Raw genomic sequence first — 21,216 nt, forward strand, 5'->3', positions numbered from 1 at the left:
GCCGTAACGAGACTGAGAATATGATAATGAGATGTATTGTGTAAGGCAGTGGGCGGGGCCTCGGTCAGGCAGAGGCACGTGATATAATACGTGTCCCGGCTGGAGGCAGCGGCCGGGCCGTGTGTGTTTATTATTACACTGCTGCAGTCACATGACTCACTAACCACGCCCCCAGGCTGTCTGATTTCGCGCCAAATCCCGCAGTGCGCGCACGAGGCTTTGGGCAGCCGCTGGAGGAGACATTTTGAAAGATGTCCGGTGATGCTATTGGTCGGCTCTGGCCCCACCCGGATTAGGTCACGGGCCGACGCGTTCCCATTGGCCCGCCCCGTACTCCACCCCCCTGTGACTAACGGTTGCGCCTGGGTGACGAAGTAGCAGCGCGAGCGCAGCGAACGACGCCCGGATTGCACCGAGTCTCACCCGTCACACCCGCCGCTGGTCCTGGACCATGGTGAGCGCCCCAGGGCGTGTGATCTGCACCGCCTGTTGACCCGCACACCCCGCGATCATGAGCTTAACGGAAATCCGCCAGAAGCTGCTCTTCTCCCCCAGCGACTGCGAGGAGGAGGACGGCAACAGCACGGGCGAGGACTCGGCCTTCCAGGAGTCCGACTCCCCCAGCTGCCGGCCGCAGCATGAGAGCCCCGGGATCCGGCCCTGGGAGGAAGAGGAGGACGAGGAGGGGATCGGCCCCTCTCCAGCCCGATCACCCGGAGACTACCGGAGACAGCAGCGGGAGGGCTCCAGCTCCCCGATCCCCGACTGCCCGGGCACCCCGCCCCACAAGACCTTCCGCAAGCTGCGGCTCTTCGACACCCCGCACACCCCCAAGGTGAGGACACCCGAATGTTACTGCTGTGACACCCGGTATTATCTGTGCGACACCCGAATGTTACTGCTGTGACACCCGGTATTATCTGTGCGACACCCGAATGTTCCTGCTTGACACCCGGTATTACTGATGTGTGACACCCGAATGTTCCTGCCTGACACCCGGTATTACTGATGTGTGACATCCTTATGTTCCTGCCCAACACTCGGTATTACTGGTGTGACACCCGAATATTATTGCCTGACACCCGGTATTACTGGTGTGTGACACTCGAATGTTCCTGCCCGACACCCGGTGTTACTGATGTGTGACACCCGATTGTTACTGCCAGACGCCCGGTATTGCTTCCATGTGACATCCCAATGTTATTGCCTGACAGTCTGTATTGCCTAGGTTGGACACCCTAAAGTTCCTTCTGACACCCGATATTTACTGATGTGTGGTACCCTGATGTTACTGCCTGACAGTCGGTATTACCCCTGTGTGACACCCCAATGTTACTGCCTGACAGTCGGTGTTATCCCTGTGTGACACCCCGATGTTACTGCCTGACAGTCGGTGTTACCCCTGTGTGACACCCCAGTGTTACTGCCTGACAGTCGGTGTTACCCCTGCGTGACACCCCAATGTTACTGCCTGACAGTCGGTGTTACCCCTGTGTGACACCCAATGTTACTGCCTGACAGTCGGTGTTACCCCTGTGTGACACCCAATGTTACTGCCTGACAGTCGGTGTTACCCCTGTGTGACACCCCAATGTTACTGCCTGACAGTCGGTGTTACCCCTGTGTGACACCCCAATGTTACTGCCTTGCTTTCGGTGTTACCCCTGTGTGACACCCCAATGTTACTGCCTGACAGTCGGTGTTACCCCTGCGTGACACCCCAATGTTACTGCCTGACAGTCGGTGTTACCCCTGCGTGACACCCCAATGTTACTGCCTGACAGTCGGTGTTACCCCTGTGTGACACCCCAATGTTACTGCCTGACAGTCGGTGTTACCCCTGTGTGACACCCCAATGTTACTGCCTGACAGTCGGTGTTACCCCTGTGTGACACCCCAATGTTACTGCCTGACAGTCGGTGTTACCCCTGTGTGACACCCCAATGTTACTGCCTTGCTTGACAGTCGGTATTACCCTTTGTGATACTTTAATGTTACTGCTTAATGCTAATGTTACTGCCTGACAGTCGGTATTACCCTTTGTGATACCCTAATGTTTCTGCTTGACGCTAATGTTACTGCCTGACACCAGGTATTACCCTTTGACACCCCAATGTTACTGCCTGACAGTCTGCATTATTGCTGTATGACACCCGGTATTACCCTGTGACACCCCAATGTTACTTGGCTGACAGTCGGTATTACCCTTTGTGATACCCTAATGTTACTGCCTGTCAGTCGGTGTTACCCCTGTGTGACACCCCAATGTTACTGCCTTGCTTTCGGTGTTACCCCTGTGTGACACCCCAATGTTACTGCCTTGCTTGACAGTCGGTATTACCGCTTGGTGACACCCCAATGTTACTGCCTGACAGTCGGTATTACCGCTTGGTGACACCCCAATGTTACTGCCTGACAGTCGGTATTACTGCTTGGTGACACCCCAATGTTACTGCCTGACAGTCGGTATTACCCTTTGTGATACCTTAATGTTACTGCTTGACGCTAATGTTACTGCCTGACAGTTGGTATTACCACTGTGACACCCCAATGTTACTGCCTGACACCAGGTATTACCCTGTGACACCCCAATGTTACTGCCTGACAGTCTGCATTATTGCTGTATGACACCCGGTATTACCCTGTGACACCCCAATGTTACTTGGCTGACAGTCGGTATTACCCTTTGTGATACCCTAATGTTACTGCCTGTCAGTCGGTGTTACCACTGTGTGACATCCCAATGTTACTGCCTGACCGTCTGTATTACCCTGTGACACCCCAATATTACTGCCTGACAGTCGGTATTACCACTGTGGCACCCCAATGTTACTGCCTGACTGTGTGTATTATTGCTGTATGACACCGGTATTACCCTGTAACACCCCAATGTTACTGGCTGACAGTCTGTATTACTCTTTGTGATAACTTAATGTTACTGCTTGATGCTACTGCCTGACAGTCAGCATTACCACTGTGTGACACCCCAATGTTACTGCCTGACATTCTGTATTACCGCTGTGTTATAACCTAATAGTACCGCTGTATGACACCCACCCCAATGTTACTGCCTGACAGTGTGTATTATTGCTGTATGACACCCGATATTGTCTCTGTGTGTGTGACACCCTAATGTTCCTGCCTGACGCCTGGTATTACTGTTCTGACACCCTAATGTTACTTCCCACTCGCCGCCAAGACGACGATACCCTGATATTACCGCAGTGTGACACCCCAATGTTACTGCCTCACACCTATTGCCTCTGACAGCCTGATGTTACTCCCGCTCACCGCCAAGATGATGATACCCTGACATTACTGCTGTGACACCCCAATGTTACTGCCTGACACTTATTGCCTCTATCTGACAGCCTTATGTTACTCCCGCTCACCGCCAAGACGACGATACCCTGATATTACTGCTGATATTACCTTTTTTCTTTTCTTCTTCTTCTTTTTTTTTTTTTTTTTTTTTTTTTTTTTATTACTGCCTGACTCCTGCACACCCTAATATCATGTGACACCCTAATGCTTCTGCCTGACACCCGTACACCCGGTATTCTTTTAACGTTACTGCCTGAAGCCTGCACACCCTGGATATTACTTGTGTGATGCCCTAATCTTACTGCCTGACGCTTTACACTACCCCCAAGGTGAAGACACCCTGATATTACCATATGACACCCTGAGACCTCCAAGCTAGTGACAGCTGCCTGACCACCTAATGTTATTGCCTGATACCCCGCACACCCCCTGCTACTTCTCTGACAGCCAATGTCACTGCCTGACAGTCTGCAGACCCCTGAGGTGAGGACACCCTCAGTTACTGCTTAGCAATACTGTACTGTGGCAGCCTAATAGTATCTCATACCCCCTTAGTGTTACTCATTGACACACCTCATATGGGTGTAGTATGGTATGCCGGCAGCCGGGCTCCCGGCGACCAGCATACCGGCGCCGGGAGCCCGACCGCCGGCATACCGACACCGTGGCGAGCGCAAAGGAGCTGCGCTTGCCACGCTACGGGCACGGTGGCGCGCCACGCTATTTTATTCTCCCTCCAGGTGGGTCGTGGACCCCCACGAGGGAGAATATATGTCGGTATGCCGGGTTTCGGGATTCCGGCGCCGGTATACTGTGTGCCGGGATCCCGACATTCGGCAAACTGAAGACCACCCCCTCATATACATACATTCTACTCTGTAACACCCTAATGTTAAACCACCATAATATTGTGCGGCCCCCATCAATATCTGCCTGCACCGCGCTTACTTTACTGTATAATGTACATACCGCTGATGTATTGTGTATGATGTCATAGCTTATGTGTGTGTGTGTATGTATATATATATATATATATATATATATATATATATATATATATATATATATATATATATATATATATATATATATATATATATATATATATATATATTTTATATTAGTGATACATTTGTATCAAGGCCTGATCACATTGCTTGGAGTGCAATGCATGGCTGCCTGGGCCTGAGAGCTTACACTCATTGCAGAACTGTGTTAGTGAATATCTGTGGATGGAGATTTTACTGGTATATTATATAGGGGAGTTTCCAGCGCTGTAGAGGTCGGGGACAGTCCCTGTCTGTATACACTGTAGACGTGTGTGGGTGTACGACACGTGCTGTGACACTGCACCGTAAGAGGCTGGATCATGTTGTTGTATAATATCACCCCAGGTGGTAGTAGTTCTGGGTCCTGACTATAGCAGTGTTGAGTCACTGCAGAATGCTGATGGGCTCCGTCATGGGGCAGGCCATGGTGATATAATCCGGTTGTGTGTAATATGAAGCCTGTGATGTGCAGTTTATATGAAAGGGAACTTAGGACCCCGCCACCTCTATGTGACACCGCGGATGAATAATAGCTGTTACGGAATGAGCCTGGATGTTGCTTGCAGCAGATATTATTTATATAGCGGACAGCTGCGTACAAGTGTGCTCTGCATATAGCTGTGTGTATAAATGTATGTAACACACGACGGGACGTTTATAAAACATTGTGGTGTACACACGAGGATTGCCTTTTGGGCGTGTGGCTGATCCCGGGGCTGTGTCTCTTTAAAAGCACCATGGTAATATGGGGAGTGAGCTGTGTTACTATAGGACCTCGGAGGCTCTTGTGACCCATCCCCCACTCATTGGAATGTGATGACGAGATTGGGAAGGGGGGGGGGGGGCTGGTTTCCTACCACTGGAGCTGGGAGAGGAGGAGTGCTGAGAGACAGTCACTAGTGCTGCAGTTTCAGAATAGGAACAAAGTCCAATATTAGGGCATGGCCTGACCCTCTAAATATAATTCTGATGTGTGAGGAACACGGGGTGTGGCTGGGACCATCACAGGCATCCATATTCTCTCTCTGCTTCTACGTGTTGTCTTCATTTAAAGCGCAGTGTGATGGAGTCTGCAAGGGGCACTTCCCGCAGTCATTTATTATAAACCACCAGTAGGTGAGGGGACGGTGTGGATAAAATCGCGTCTTGATGCTACAGATTTAAGCGACGTTAAGCCTCAAATTCCAAGAATGATAAAGAAATGACAGATGTTCTATCACTTCTTCTGTTCCCTGTAGTAGTTAGAGTAGCTTGCCGTATTGCGGTGGGAAACGGCGTCATTTTCTTTTAAGGGAATACGATCATATTGGCTTTTACGTCTTATTTAATAAATTTTACGTTCGCAGTCTCAGATGAGCGAGTGCTGCGCGCTCCATTTAATCTCTTACTTCCGGAAATTGAGTACAACGAGGTGGAGTTGCTGCCGATGTAATTGATGTCCGACGTCAATGTAAACTTGTACTGTTGATGAGACAAGTGGCAGATCTATGTAATCCATACAGTGGCAAGATCTATGCCTAATCTATACAGTGGCAAGATCTATGCCTAATCTATACAGTGGCAAGATCTATGCCTAATCTATACAGTGGCAAGATCTATGCCTAATCTATACAGTGGCAAGATCTATGCCTAATCTATACAGTGGCAGGATCTATGCCTAATCTATACAGTGGCAGGATCTATGCCTAATCTATACAGTGGCAGGATCTATGCCTAATCTATACAGTGGCAGGATCTATGCCTAATCTATACAGTGGCAGGATCTATGCCTAATCTATACAGTGGCAGGATCTATGTGCATTATCCTAGTGATACATTTCTGTAAGATCGGTGTACTGACTTTCAGAGCCCTATATAACCAGTGCCCCATGTACCTGCAGGAGCCTGATTCCTGTGTGCCCTGCTCCCTTACTGGGGTCTATAAATGCACTATTAGCAGCACCTAGAATGCCCCTTGACTGACAATTTTTTCTTTTCTTTTTTTTTTTTTTTGCAAAAAAAAGCTAAAATTTTTGTTGTATTTATTATATTGTAGTGTAAAAAGTATTTTTCCAAATATTTGAATATTTTATTTGAATATATACATACCTGGGGGAAAGGATGGTTGCACCCCACCCCATAGCCATAGGCCCCTATTGTCCGTTTAAAACTCCCCCCAGTATTATTTCTTACCAGTTATTTCTATAGCGCACACGCATTCCGCAGCGCTTTACAGAGAATATTTGGCCATTCACATCAGTCCCTGCCCCATTGGAGTTTACAATTCGTATTACTTACCACGTGTACACGCACACACGCTAGGGTTAATGTCTTTGGGAGCCTACTGGTATATTTTTGGGATTGTGAAAACCCACGTAAGCAGGAGATCCTCCGCATTATCAGCAACCACCCCCTTGTGTTAATGTATCGCTGTGGTAGAGCCTCCAGTATCAGTGGGACCCCAGTTTAGTCCCTCTTCCCTCCCCATGTGTCACTAGATATGTATTTTTAATACATACATACTGCAGCATCACTCCCAGCGGGCCTGAGCAGGAGGAGGAATTTCCTCAGTTATACAAGGGGGGCGGAGCAGAACAGCACTAACGTATGGGATGTGACCTGGTCTGGTAACGCACTCCTGGCTGCGGCCGCATCCCATACGTTAGTGCCAGGCAGGCGATTAATTCATCAGGGGGTCGAGCTTTTAGCTGTGCAGCATCGGAACTCTCTGCCCCGCACAGTTCTAGAGGTCTCCGCTCAGACTCGGGAATCACCTGGTTACACATTTCACTAATGTCCCTTTTTTACTTCCTAAAATAACACAACCCAAACGCTTACTTCTCTTTCCCGTTAAGCTTGTCTTGTGTTAAATGCAAATGTAATGAGTCCTATTGGAAGAAAAGTGCTCTATAAATAACATTATTATTATTACTCTGCCTACAGAGTTTATTGTCCAAAGCTCGTGGAATTGGTTCCAGTGGACTAAAGAACAGAGGAGTCTCTCTGTTTCGGGATGTGGAGATAATCGAGAAGCCGGAGTATGTGTACCGAGCACCCCAAGTAAATATTAACCCTTTCACCCCAGTTTCTGTGGATCTACAGGACTCCACTGGGGGTTGTCGGAGGAGAAAAAGGACGCACTGGAATAAGTGAGCATCTGCTTCCTCTTCCTTATGCCATCATTCTCAATATATTGACTGTCAAACAAAAATTATGCGTTTAATGTTCGCTCAGCCAATCAAATGCAGGTGTTATGCAGCAGTTTCCTGCTTTAGAATCCGTTAGTGTTCAGCACCTTCTGCACATCTTCCAGCCCCTTGGTTACTGTGTAATGTACCAAACATGTCTCATATTCACAATGATTCAGATCGTTCAAGCTTTCTCTGTTTGCTGTATATTCTCTAGTTCCTATGGTGAAGAGATGGAAGGCAGCGATGGTGAATTAGAAGATGAAAGCATCAGACCTGCTAAGGTAATTGCAAATGTTGATTTTTGGGACTAGAAAGGTTATACAAACTCCTGGCTTGATAGCGGCCCATTAAGCACTGTATAGGAGAGCCTTCCTTCCTTCACTGATAGATGCCGTGGATGAATTGCCCTCATAATGCCCAATCCATTTTAATAGCTTGACTGCCCTTACAGTAAAGACCACTTCCTGTGGTGAAATCTTCCATTCCCCCCCCTACACTCCCCCAATGCCCAAAACTGCACCACACATTCCAGATCGGGTCTCACTAGCGACATATATGTGCTAACACGAAGCTGCGTATCGCCTTTCTGGCATCTGGTGTTCCTAAAGCCTTTCAATCCCAGTTGTCTGCAGCTGTATTTCAGATGCATAGTTATTGTTACCCATATAAAGTGGGTGTATAAGGCAGATCCCTCACTTTCCGCTGTTTTTTTTTTTTTTTTCCCCTCCCTATTTGCAGAGAATTACCATAACGGAGAGCAACATGAAATCCCGATACGCCATAGAGTTCCATGAACTGGAGAAGATTGGTTCCGGGGAGTTTGGCGCGGTGTATAAGTGCGTCAAGAGGCTCGATGGCTGCATCTATGCTATTAAACGGTCGAAGAAGCCTCTTGCCGGCTCAGTTGACGAGTAAGTGTTGCCGAGCGCCTATGTGTAGGACTGAATGCCACCAGTGGGTAATTGCAGTAATCGGGAACGTGTAATACTGGCTATAGCTGTCAGAGGAATCTGCTGTACATCTGGGTAACTTGTATCTGAGGGTGTTTTGTTGTATTGCAGGCAGAATGCATTACGGGAAGTGTATGCCCACGCTGTACTGGGGCAGCACCCTCACGTAGTACGCTACTACTCAGCCTGGGCAGAAGATGACCACATGCTTATTCAGAATGAATATTGCAATGGTGAGTAATCACGGCTGGCGCTGCGGCTGTTAGGACTGCTATAAATATGGAAAGGTAGCGTTCTGCCTCTTGATGATGATCCCTATCCTATTCCACGGTTTGTTATCTAGGTGGCAGCTTGGCAGACGCCATCAGTGATAATTACCGTGCCATGCGCTACTTCACAGAGCCGGAACTAAAGGACCTGCTTCTACAGGTGGCCCGCGGGCTCAAGTACATTCACACCATGTCCCTGGTGCACATGGATATAAAACCAAGTAAGTTATTGTCTGTGACAGCGTGGGAAAGCACGGTCGTCTTTGATCTGGAAACCTATTAACCCCTTCAGTGGTGGGTTTTATTAAAAAAATACACGCCTCCCATGGTGGGTTTTTAATTTAAGGGCGTGCAGGGGGGGGGGGGGTGCAGAGGGGCGATTGCCTGCAGGGGAACACCCGCGGGCATCACCAGTGTCATTGCTATTATACAGTTAAGCCAGTCCCCCGGCCAATGAGAGTTCGGCGGCAGGCTTAACCACATAATGGCTTATGCTGATTCCCGGGTGCCGGCTGTCCCCAGGGAATCAGCCAGTAGTATGCACAGAAATCTTCCTGGTTGGCCAGCGCTGCTACCGTGGAAGATTTCTGTGCATACCACTGAAGGGGTTAATGGACACACACTGTTCTGCCGCTCCTCACTGCTGTAATCTATTTTTAATGTATATCGCTTTGTGTTTGTTCCCTCTTCAAGGCAACATTTTTATATCTCGGGCATTGGTTCCCAGCACAATGGTAGAAGAAGTTGACGATGAGGATTGCTGTCCTCGAAGAGTGACGTTTAAGATAGGTATGACTTCCTGCCCTCCTTTATATCATGGAAACAGCCCCCAGTTCTTAATTACACGTAGCCATCTTTTGTGCAGATTCCACCTATAATAAAGATAACCTGTGTAATTACACTTCCGTTCACTTTCAACAGGTGATCTAGGTCATGTGACCAGGACGACCAGTCCGCAGGTAGAAGAAGGCGATAGTCGTTTTTTGGCCAACGAAGTTTTACAAGAGGTGAGTCTAGATTTGAGGCACAGTGTCTTTTGTCCTCGTTATAGGAGGCTGAGCAGTCTTACGCTAGGTACACACTACAGTATATAGTTATTGCCCCATTTATTGTGTAGGCATAAATGCATTCCTTCGATTGTCCGATCGGTCAGTCACGACTGAAAATTCCCGGCCTCAGTTTCCCGATATTAAGCAGTGTGCGCATTCTCAATAATCTGCCCTTATTTCCTATGTTTAAATGACACGGTCTTCCTATTTGTCTCCTGGCCGGACATGTGGAAAATCAGCAGCTTCTAATAAAAAATTGCATTATGTGTAGCACAGATATTGGGGCTTTTAATTTGACGAATAATTGCCCCGTTTGTTGCCCCGATTAAAACAAAAAAAAAAAATTGGACAGTGTGTACCAAGCTTTAATGAGATGAAACTGATGCTGGGGATATTTTATACAATCTAGAAGTGCACTCACCTGTACGTTATGTAAACCGTGTGAGCAATTTCTGTGAATGTTGGTGGTAGCCTAAGTTTCTCTGACGTCCTAGTGGATGCTGGGACTCCGTAAGGACCATGGGGAATAGCGGCTCCGCAGGAGACAGGGCACAAGAATAAAAGCTTTAGGATCAGGTGGTGTGCACTGGCTCCTCCCCCTATGACCCTCCTCCAAGCCTCAGTTAGATTTTTGTGCCCGAACGAGAAGGGTGCAGGCTAGGTGGCTCTCCTGAGCTGCTTAGAATAAAAGTATATTTTAGGTTTTTTTATTTTCAGTGAGTCCTGCTGGCAACAGGCTCACTGCATCGTGGGACTAAGGGGAGAAGAAACGGACTCACCTGCGTGCAGAGTGGATCGGGTTTCTTAGGCTACTGGACATTAGCTCCAGAGGGACGATCACAGGTTCAGCCTGGATGGGTCCCGGAGCCGCGCCGCCGGCCCCCTTACAGAGCCAGAAGAGCGAAGAGGTCCGGTGAAATCGGCGGCAGAAGACGATCCTGTCTTCAGATTAAGGTAGCGCACAGCACCGCAGCTGTGCGCCATTGCTCTCAGCACACTTCACACTCCGGTCACTGAGGGTGCAGGGCGCTGGGGGGGAGCGCCCTGAGACGCAATATAACAGATAATACCTTAGATTGGCTAAAGAATACATCACATATAGCTCTTGGGCTATATGGATGTATTTTAACCCCTGCCATTTTTTACAGAAAAAGCGGGAGATAAGGACGTCGTGAAGGGGCGGAGCCTATCTCCTCAGCACACAAGCGCCATTTTCCCTCACAGCTCCGCTGGAAGGACGGCTCCCTGACTCTCCCCTGCAGACTTGCTACTGAATCAGGGTAAAAAAGAGAAGGGGGGGCACTATTGGCAGCTAAAAACTATACAGCAGCTATAAGGGAATAACACTTATATAAGGTTATCCCGGTATATATATATATATAGCGCTTGGTGTGTGCTGGCAGACTCTCCCTCTGTCTTTCCAAAGGGCTTGTGGGGTCCTGACCTCTATCAGAGCATTCCCGGTGTGTGTGCTGTGTGTCGGTACGTGTGTGTCGACATGTATGAGGAGGAAAATGATGTGGAGGCGGAGCAATTGCCTGGGTTAGTGATGTCACCTCCTAGGGAGTCGACACCTGACTGGATGATCGTATTTAAAGAATTAAGTGATAATGTCAGCACTTTGCAAAGAACGGTTGATGACATGAGACAGCCGGCAAATCAATTAGTGCCTGTCCAGGCGTCTCAGACACCGTCAGGGGCCCTAAAACGCCCGTTACCTCAGTGGGTCGACCCAGACACTGAGTCTAGTGTCGACGGTGAGGAGACAAACGTAATGTCCAGTAGGGCCACACGTTAAATGATCACGGCAATGAAGGAAGCATTGAACATTTCTGACACTACAAGTACCACAAAGAAGGGTATTATGTGGGGTGTGAAAAAACTACCAATAGTTTTCCCTGAGTCAGATGAGTTAAATGAGGTGTGTGATAAAGCGTGGGTTTCCCCCGACAAAAAAACTGCTAATTTCTAAAAAATTATTGGCACTATATCCTTTCCCGTTAGAGGTTATGACACGTTGGGAAACACCCCCTAGGGTAGATAAGGCGCTCACACGTTTATCAAAACAAGTAGCGTTACCGTCTCCTGATACGGCCACCCTCAAAGAACCAGCAGATAGAAGGCTGGAAAATATTCTTAAAAGTATATACACACATACTGGTGTTATACTGCGACCAGCAATCGCTTCAGCCTGGATGTGCAGTGCTGGCGTCGCGTGGTCGGATTCCCTGACTGAAAATATTGATACCCTGGATAGGGACAATATACTGTTAACTATAGAGCATTTGAAGGATGCATTACTATATATGCGTGATGCACAGAGGGATATTTGCACCCTGGCATCAAGAGTAAGTGCTATGTCCATTTCTGCCAGAAGAGCGTTATGGACGCGACAGTGGTCAGGAGATGCGGATTCCAAACGACATATGGAAGTATTGCCGTATAAAGGGGAGGAGTTATTTGGGGCTGGTCTATCGGACCTGGTGGCAACGGCTGGAAAATCCACCTTTTTACCCCAGGTCACTTCACATCAGCAGAAAAAGACACCGTCTTTTCAAACTCTGTCCTTTCGTTCCCATAAGTACAAGCGAGCTAAAGGCCATTCCTTCCTGCCCCGAGGCAGAGGAAGGGGAAAAAGACTGCACCATGCAGCCGCTTCCCAGGAGCAGAAGCCCTCCCCTGCTTCTGCCAAGTCTTCAGCATGACGCTGGGGCTTTACAAGCAGACTCAGACATGGTGGGGGCCCGTCTCAAGAATTTCAACGCGCAGTGGGCTCACTCGCAAGTAGACCCCTGGATTCTACAGGTGGTATCGCAGGGGTACAAACTGGAATTCGAGGCGTTTCCCCCTCGCCGGTTCCTGAAGTCTGCTCTACCAAAGTCCCCCTCCGACAGGGAGGCAGTTTTGGAAGCCATTCACAAGCTGTATTCCCAGCAGGTGATAATCAAGGTACCCCTCCTACAACAGGGAAAGAGGTATTATTCCACGCTGTTTGTGGTACCGAAGCCGGACGGCTCGGTGAGACCAATTTTAAATCTGAAATCCCTGAACACTTACATAAAGAGGTTCAAATTCAAGATGGAATCACTCAGAGCGGTGATAGCAAACCTGGAAGAAGGGGACTATATGGTGTCTCTGGACATCAAGGATGCTTATCTCCACGTCCCAATCTACCCGTCTCACCAAGGGTACCTCAGGTTTGTAGTACAAAACTGTCATTATCAGTTTCAGACGCTGCCGTTTGGGTTGTCCACGGCACCTCGGGTCTTTACCAAGGTAATGGCCGAAATGATGATTCTTCTTCGAAGAAAAGGCATCTTAATTATCCCTTACTTGGACGATCTCCTGATAAGGGCAAGGTCCAGGGAACAGTTAGAAGTCGGAGTAGCACTATCTCAGGTAGTGTTACGTCAGCACGGGTGGATCCTAAATATTCCAAAATCGCAGCTGATTCCAACGACACGTCTACTGTTCCTAGGAATGATTCTGGACACAGTCCAGAAAAAGGTGTTTCTCCCGGAGGAGAAGGCCAGGGAGTTATCCGAGCTAGTCGGGAACCTCCTAAAACCAGGCCAGGTATCAGTGCACGAGGGTCCTGGGAAAAATGGTGGCTTCTTACGAAGCAATTCCATTCGGAAGATTCCATGCAAGAACGTTTCAGTGGGATCTACTGGACAAATGGTCCGGATCGCATCTTCAGATGCATCAGCGGATAACCCTGTCGACAAGGACAAGGGTGTCTCTTCTGTGGTGGCTGCAGAGTGCTCATCTACTAGAGGGCCGCAGATTTGGCATTCAGGATTGGGTCCTGGTGACCACGGACGCCAGCCTGAGAGGCTGGGGGGCAGTCACACAGGGAAAAAATTTCCAGGGCTTGTGGTCAAGCATGGAAACATCTCTTCATATAAACATTCTGGAACTAAGGGCCATTTACAATGCCCTAAGTCAAGCGAAACCCCTGCTTCAGGGTCAGGCGGTATTGATCCAATCGGACAACATCACGTCAGTCGCCCACGTAAACAGACAGGGCGGCACGAGAAGCTGGAGGGCAATGGCAGAAGCTGCAAGGATTCTTCGCTGGGCGGAAAATCATGTGATAGCTCTGTCAGCAGTGTTCATTCCGGGAGTGGACAACTGGGAAGCAGACTTCCTCAGCAGACACGACCTTCACCCGGGAGAGTGGGGACTTCACCCAGAAGTCTTCCACCTGATTGTAAACCGTTGGGAAAAACCAAAGGTGGACATGATGGCGTCACGTCTAAACAAAAAACTAGACAGATATTGCGCCAGGTCAAGGGACCCTCAGGCAATAGCGGTGGACGCTCTGGTGACACCGTGGGTGTACCAGTCAGTGTATGTGTTCCCTCCTCTGCCTCTCATACCAAAAGTACTGAGAATCATAAGAAGGAGAGGAGTAAGAACTATACTCGTGGTTCCGGATTGGCCAAGAAGGACTTGGTACCCGGAACTTCAAGAGAGGCTCACGGAAGACCCGTGGCCTCTACCTCTAAGAAAGGACCTGCTCCAGCAAGGGCCTTGTCTGTTCCAAGACTTACCGCGGCTGCGTTTGACGGCAGGGCGGTTGAACGCCGGATCCTGAAGGAAAAAGGCATTCCAGATGAAGTCATCCCTACCCTGGTCAAAGCCAGGAAGGATGTAACCGCAAAACATTATCACCGCATTTGGCGAAAATATGTTGCGTGGTGTGAGGCCATGAAGGCCCCTACAGAGGAATTTCAACTGGGTCGTTTCCTCCATTTCCTGCAAACAGGACTGTCTATGGGCCTAAAATTAGGGTCCATTAAGGTTAAAATTTCGGCCCTGTCGATTTTCTTCCAGAAAGAACTGGCTTCAGTACCTGAAGTTCAGACATTTGTAAAAGGGGTACTGCATATACAACCTCCTTTTTGTGCCTCCAGTGGCACCTTGGGATCTCAATGTTGTTTTGAGGTTCCTTAAGTCACATTGGTTTGAACCACTCACCACTGTGGACTTAAAATATCTCACATGGAAGGTGACGATGCTGTTAGCCCTGGCTTCAGCCAGGCGTGTGTCAGAATTGGCGGCTTTATCATATAAAAGCCCTTACTTAATTTTTCATTCTGACAGGGCAGAATTGAGGACTCGTCCTCAATTTCTCCCTAAGGTGGTTTCTGCTTTTCACATGAACCAACCTATTGTGGTGCCTCCGGCTACTAGGGACTTGGAGGACTCCAAGTTACTTGACGTTGTCAGGGCCCTGAAAATATGTTTCCAGGACGGCTGGAGTCAGAAAGTCTGACTCGCTGTTTATCCTGTATGCACCCAACAAGCTGGGTGCTCCTGCTTCTAAGCAGACTATTGCTCGTTGGATTTGTAGTACAATTCAGCTTGCACATTCTGTGGCAGGCCTGCCACAGCCAAAATCTGTAAAAGCCCATTCCACAAGGAAAGTGGGCTCATCTTGGGCTTTACAACTTTGCCGAGCAGCTACTTGGTCAGGGGCAAACACGTTTGCTAAATTCTACAAATTTGATACCCTGGCTGAGGAGGACCTGGAGTTCTCTCATTCGGTGCTGCAGAGTCATCCGCACTCTCCCGCCCGTTTGGGAGCTTTGGTATAATCCCCATGGTCCTTACGGAGTCCCAGCATCCACTAGGACGTCAGAGAAAATAAGATTTTACTTACCGATAAATCTATTTCTCGTAGTCCGTAGTGGATGCTGGGCGCCCATCCCAAGTGCGGATTGTCTGCAATACTTGTACATAGTTATTGTTAACTAAATCGGGTTATTGTTGTTGTGAGCCATCTTTTCAGAGGCTCCTTCGTTGTTATCATACTGTTAACTGGGTTCAGATCACAAGTTGTACGGTGTGATTGGTGTGGCTGGTATGAGTATTACCCGGGATTCAAAATCCTTCCTTATTGTGTACGCTCGTCCGGGCACAGTATCCTAACTGAGGCTTGGAGGAGGGTCATAGGGGGAGGAGCCAGTGCACACCACCTGATCCTAAAGCTTTTATTCTTGTGCCCTGTCTCCTGCGGAGCCGCTATTTCCCATGGTCCTTACGGAGTCCCAGCATCCACTACGGACTACGAGAAATAGATTTATCGGTAAGTAAAATCTTATTTTCTGTGGTCTGTTTTCACCAGTCATACGTTTGTGAATGATCTTGCAGATGGTCTCGCATTTGTTCCTCAAAAGTGGACAATACGCGGCCCTACAGCTGCTGAGGGACTACACGTCCCAGCATGCCCTGCCACACTTGCGCTCTGCATTCTAAAACGGTCAGGGCACGCTGGGGTGTGTAGTTCAAAAGCAGCTGGAGGGGCGCTTATCGCCCACCCCTGGGAGTCTGTGTCAATGTCCTCGGTGATCGTACGTCTGCCTTACAGACAATCCCATAGCATTATAGTCTGGATCTGATCATTTTACCTCCTTACTAGGATTACTCTCAGTTGGCGAAAGCGGACATATTTGCCCTCGCGCTGACTGTCTGGTGTGCAGCTGGCACTGAGCCGCTCCCATCCAATGGTGACCAGTGGCATGAAATTCGCCAAGGGAAGCTGCCAACCGTGCCTCAGTTACTGTCCCAGGAATTTGTGGATCTCATAAAGGTAAATTAGTCTAGTGTGTGTGTGTGTATATGTATATATATGTATATATATTATATTATAAAATCTGCAGCGTAGTGGGCCATTTGTGATAGCATCATTACACTTTCTGTACATTGAAGAGACTAGTGGCCCTCTCCCTGTGGCCATTTTTGTTATTGTTCCCCTTTGCCCTGCCTTTATCATTGTAAAACTGCCCAAGATGATACAGGAGGGGGATGATAATCTCCAGATAATTTCCTCATTCTATATCGTGTTTAGTGCTGGTGTCTGATGGATTTTCTCTCTTCCTGGGTAGTAGTCCGGTATGTGGTGGCGGTCTCTCCAGTGTTCGGCCTTGAGTAGTATATGCCTTTTTGCAGATGATACAAAGATATGCAACAGGGTAGACACACCGGGAGGGGTAAAACAAATGATTGATGACCTAGCTAGGCTTGAGAAATGGTCAAGAACATGGCAACTACAGTTTAATGCTAAGAAATGCAAAATCATGCACTTGGGTCTCAAAAACCCAAAGGCTAAATATAGTATCAAGGGTACTATAATGGAAACTACTGAGGAGGAAAGGGATTTAGGAGTCACTATTTCAAGTGACTTGAAGGCAGGAAAGCAATGCAACAAAACAATGAGAAAGGCAAGTCAGATGCTTGGTTGCATAGGGAGAGGAATCAGTAGCAGGAAAAAAGAAGTGATAATGCCACTGTATAGGTCATTGGTGCGGCCCCATCTGGAATACGGTGTCCAGTTCTGGAGACCATATCTCCAGAAGGATATAAATACATTAGAGAGTGTACAAAGAAGGGCAACTAAAATGGTGCATGGCCTACATCACAAAACGTACCCGGAAAGGCTAAAAGATCTTAACATGTATAGTTTGGAGGAGAGAAGGGAAAGGGGGAACATGATAGAAACTTTGAAATATATCAAGGGTCTTACAAAGTTCAGGAGGGAAACATTCTTCAAAGGAAGAGAAGTATTAGAACTCGAGGACATACACTGAGACTGGAGGGGGGGAGTTTCAGGGGAAATTTTTAAGGAAAAATGACTTCACAGAAAGGGTAGTGGATAAGTGGAATAGCCTCCCATCAGAGGTGGTAGAGGCTAAGACTGTAGAGCAATTTAAACATGCTTGGGACAGGCATATGAATATCCTTACGAAGAATTAAGGTTCAAAAAGGGTTGAGATTGCCTAAAGGATAAAATAAAAAAGGGGCAGACTAGATGGGCCAAGTGGTTCTTATCTGCCGTCAAATTCTATGTTTCTATATGCTAAGTGAACCGTTCCCTTCTTATCCTTCTAGGTGATGATCTGCCCAGATCCGGAGAAAAGGCCGTCCTCCACCGCCCTTGTCAAACACTCCGTGCTCCTCTCCGCTTCCCGAAAGAGCGCAGAGCAACTGCGGATAGAACTCAATGCCGAGAAGTTTAAGAATGCCCTTCTACAGAAGTAAGTGTCCATCTTTTCATATCCGCATTGGAGGAGGTATAAAGAGGTTTATACACCTGCGTTAATGTTACCCTCTGGCCCTTCACCAAATCTGTTCTCTGCCACATTCTGGTAATGTGTGAGAAGGGCGTGTTATAATATTCACTGATTGCAACATCGCTCCTCTTGAAACAATTGTAGATATAGATAGATGGTGTGAGGGAGCAGCCTGATATTGGGGGTCATTCCGAGTTGTTTGCTCGTTGCCGATTTTCGCTATGCTGCGATTTGTTGCTAAATGTGCATGGTACGCAGAGCGCATGCGCTAAGTTATTTAACACAAAACTTAGTAGATTTGCTGGTGTTCCTGCGGCGCTTTTCAGTCGCACTGCTGATCGGTGAATGATTGACAGGAAAGGGGCGTTTCTGGGTGGTAACTGAGCGTTTTCCGGGAGTGTGCTAAAAAACGCAGGCGTGTCAGGGAAAAACGCGAGAGTGTCTGGAGAAACGGGGGAGTGGCTGGCAGAACGCAGGGCGTGTTTGTGACGTCAAACCAGGAACTAAACGGACTGAGGTGATCGCAATCTGTGAGTAGGTCTGGAGCTACTCAGAAACTGCAGGGAATTATTTAGTAGCAATTCTGCTAATCTTTCGTTCGCTATTCTGCTAAGATACACTCCCAGAGGGCGGCGGCCTAGCGTGTGCAATGCTGCTAAAAGCAGCTAGCGAGCGAACAACTTGGAATGACCACCATTGACCTTTAAATCTAACCCATCCTTGTGTTTCCTCTCTACAGGGAATTAAAGAAAGCACAGATAGCGAAAGCCGCTGCAGAAGAGCGCGCTCTGTTCCCTGACAGGATGACGACACGATCAACTGCGCAGAGTAACAGAGCTACCCGTCTCATAGGAAAGAAAATGAACCGCTCTGTCAGCCTCACTATATATTAGTGTGTATATGGACTGTTGACCTGCTTTCTAGTGTAGATATAAATGGACACGGCTGTAATCTGGGGCATTTTTGCTGATTTTTAAGTTTTATTTTTAATAAGCTTCTATATCGTCCTGAATGATGGTTCAGCTCACTTGCTCCGTGGCCTTGGTGTATTATTGGCTTAATCCAATATAACCCGGACAGCATTCGTTCTTCATACCCCAGGGTCCAATTTGGCACCAGAAAAAGCCTGTTGTGTTCCGGCCTATGGTTGCGATGCCACACGTCTGGCATTCCAAAGGTTAAGATAGTGTTTCCGGTCCATCTAGGACCAGATTTGTAGCCTCTATAGGGGTAAGGTTCTGATTTGAAATCAAGTTAAATAGAGAGTTGTTAGATTAATGGAAGTTGGCTCTGTTCGCACCATGGTGCGCCAAAAAGCAGCGCCCTGCTCCATATAATGTGACTCTTCCTAATATTACTGTAGTAGTTTGCCGTTCCTTTAGTTGAAATTCAACGGATTGTACTAATACGGTGTTTCCTTTTTGTAAATGTGTATTATATTCTGGCTTTGTGGCAAGTTACAGTGTATAGAACATTGGAAGAGTAGAGGGGGAGGGGAACGTGGCGCCAGCAAATGTTTGACTTGTACCCCGGTACAGTTTTTATTGTAATTTTATTTTATTTTTTTCTTTGTATATACAACTTTGAGCACTTTCTCAGCACCAGGTGAATGGGTGGAAAATTCCATATATTTACCATGTGACATTTGCTGCTATTAGTTTTTGTCTTTTTTTATTTTTTTTTTTTTTTCCCTTCTTCTTTTTTTGTTTTCCTGTAAATAAAAAAAATAAAAAATTAATTTGTAGCATTAAACAATCATCGTTAGTCGCACCATGCTAGTGAGACATGCCCCGAGTTTGGATGAGTTAGCGGCCTGACCCCGTAGGCATGACCTTTTTCATCACGTCCCAGGCACCTTCTCTTTTTGTTCTGTTTTATATATGCCGGAGATGTTGTAGTCTTCTTTCCTGTGTGTGCTCTGTACAATATTGAATGTGTTTTTTTTTTTTGTTTGTTTTTGTTTTACATAAAACTTTCCAAATGCCAAAAGTGTAAGAGACATATAGTCCTGGAATTGCTCCAAGCATTGATCAGTTTGCATACATGATATGCAGCCCACTCCGTCATATAAGAAGTATGTGCACCACGGTTGCACTGTGGCGTCCTGTGCTCTATTTGACCCTCCAGCTCCTGTATAATGAACCCTATGATTTGGCTATTATATCACTAAACACCTGTTCTGCTTTCAAGTGTGTTAAGCCTGGAGAAAGGATAAAGCAGTGATAGGTGCAATGTGACAAAGCACCAGCCAATCATCTCCTGTCAATTTACATATTGGAGCTGATTGGCTGGTGTGTTATCACCTTGCACTTATCACTTCTCCAGGCTTAATACATCTGCCCCCTAGTTCTGTACCCCCCCCATACAGATAACTGAACTGTGTCCAGTTATAACTGAAGGCTTCAGCTGAATCTCCCCCTGAATCAATTGTTAGTACATTATGCGGCGATCATTACAACTGGATGATGTGGCTCGTTGTATATAAACTATAGTAAAGTGATGTGGCTCATTGTATATAAACTATAGTAAAGTGAAGGGTATGTTTATCCATTGTTGTCCATTTTCCATTCTGCTGCTAATGATCCACAGTGACGTTACGCAGTGTCCTCTATTGATGCGCAGTTCTGGATTGCGAGGGAATATTCATCCCCCGACCGTACATGTTCCTGGAATGTCACCAGCGTCTTTGTCACATTGTATTGAAGCAATGAGGCTTCTTGTAAGATTATGTAAATTCACCATCGGCCTTGTGATTTAATGTCTCGTCCTCTAAGTTTGTCTCCCATCAGCTCCGCTCGCCTCTCTCCCAGAAGTAGTGTTAGTGAATTGTGAATATTTTCAATTAAAACCGTTTATTTTCTGCCCGTGGTTTCATATTTTATTTGAGTGTGATCTATTTTCCTGTAACTGCAAAAGAACCAATACAGGATACTGCCAAAAGGTATTGCAAGCAATGTCATTGTGTAAACTACACAATAAACAACTATTCCTGGTGTAAGTAACTACAAGAGGAGAATATTGGAAATTCATCTGGTCATCTGCACTGCTACATGTGGTTCTAGAGAGGTTTAAACTGCTGGATACATAGAAAGTAGCGATGGTCATAGTGTTACCAGACCTGTCTCCTGCTTGGATATTGCTACTCCTAAATAAGATTTCTACAGCAGGGTACATTGGTTTCCACAGGGAAACATCGGGTGTAGAGTGGCTCTTGATCCAGAGAGGCACCAACAGGCTAAAGCTTTAGCTGTCCCAGGATGCCTTAGGGCCTGCTCTGTAACCTCGCCTCCAGGCACTGTGAGCTCAGTTTTGAGTTGGTGCCTGTAG

General features: G+C 47.3%; 1 protein-coding gene across 1 annotated transcript; it reads left to right on the plus strand.

The window, feature by feature from the left end:
- Positions 1-180: 180 nt before the first annotated feature.
- WEE1 (WEE1 G2 checkpoint kinase) lies at positions 181-20,753 on the plus strand. The gene is made up of 11 exons (XM_063944080.1): positions 181-835; positions 7,296-7,501; positions 7,758-7,824; positions 8,282-8,454; positions 8,605-8,726; positions 8,837-8,983; positions 9,456-9,551; positions 9,684-9,769; positions 16,239-16,409; positions 17,708-17,853; positions 18,629-20,753. The coding sequence occupies exons 1-11, from the start codon at positions 512-514 to the stop codon at positions 18,780-18,782; spliced, it is 1,692 nt and encodes a 563-aa protein (XP_063800150.1). The 5' UTR covers positions 181-511; the 3' UTR covers positions 18,783-20,753.
- The last annotated feature ends 463 nt before the right edge of the window (positions 20,754-21,216 follow it).

Source organism: Pseudophryne corroboree, chromosome 11, assembly GCF_028390025.1.
Source record: "Pseudophryne corroboree isolate aPseCor3 chromosome 11, aPseCor3.hap2, whole genome shotgun sequence".
In the NCBI taxonomy this organism is placed as follows: domain Eukaryota; kingdom Metazoa; phylum Chordata; class Amphibia; order Anura; family Myobatrachidae; genus Pseudophryne; species Pseudophryne corroboree.

Coding starts and splice junctions, on each gene's coding strand:
- WEE1 (XM_063944080.1), top strand. CDS start 512: ATGAGCTTAACGGAAATCCGCCAGAAGCTGCTCTTCTCCCCCAGCGAC. Junction 16,410..17,707: donor AATTTGTGGATCTCATAAAG/GTAAATTAGTCT, acceptor TTATCCTTCTAG/GTGATGATCTGCCCAGATCC. Junction 17,854..18,628: donor AAGAATGCCCTTCTACAGAA/GTAAGTGTCCAT, acceptor TCCTCTCTACAG/GGAATTAAAGAAAGCACAGA.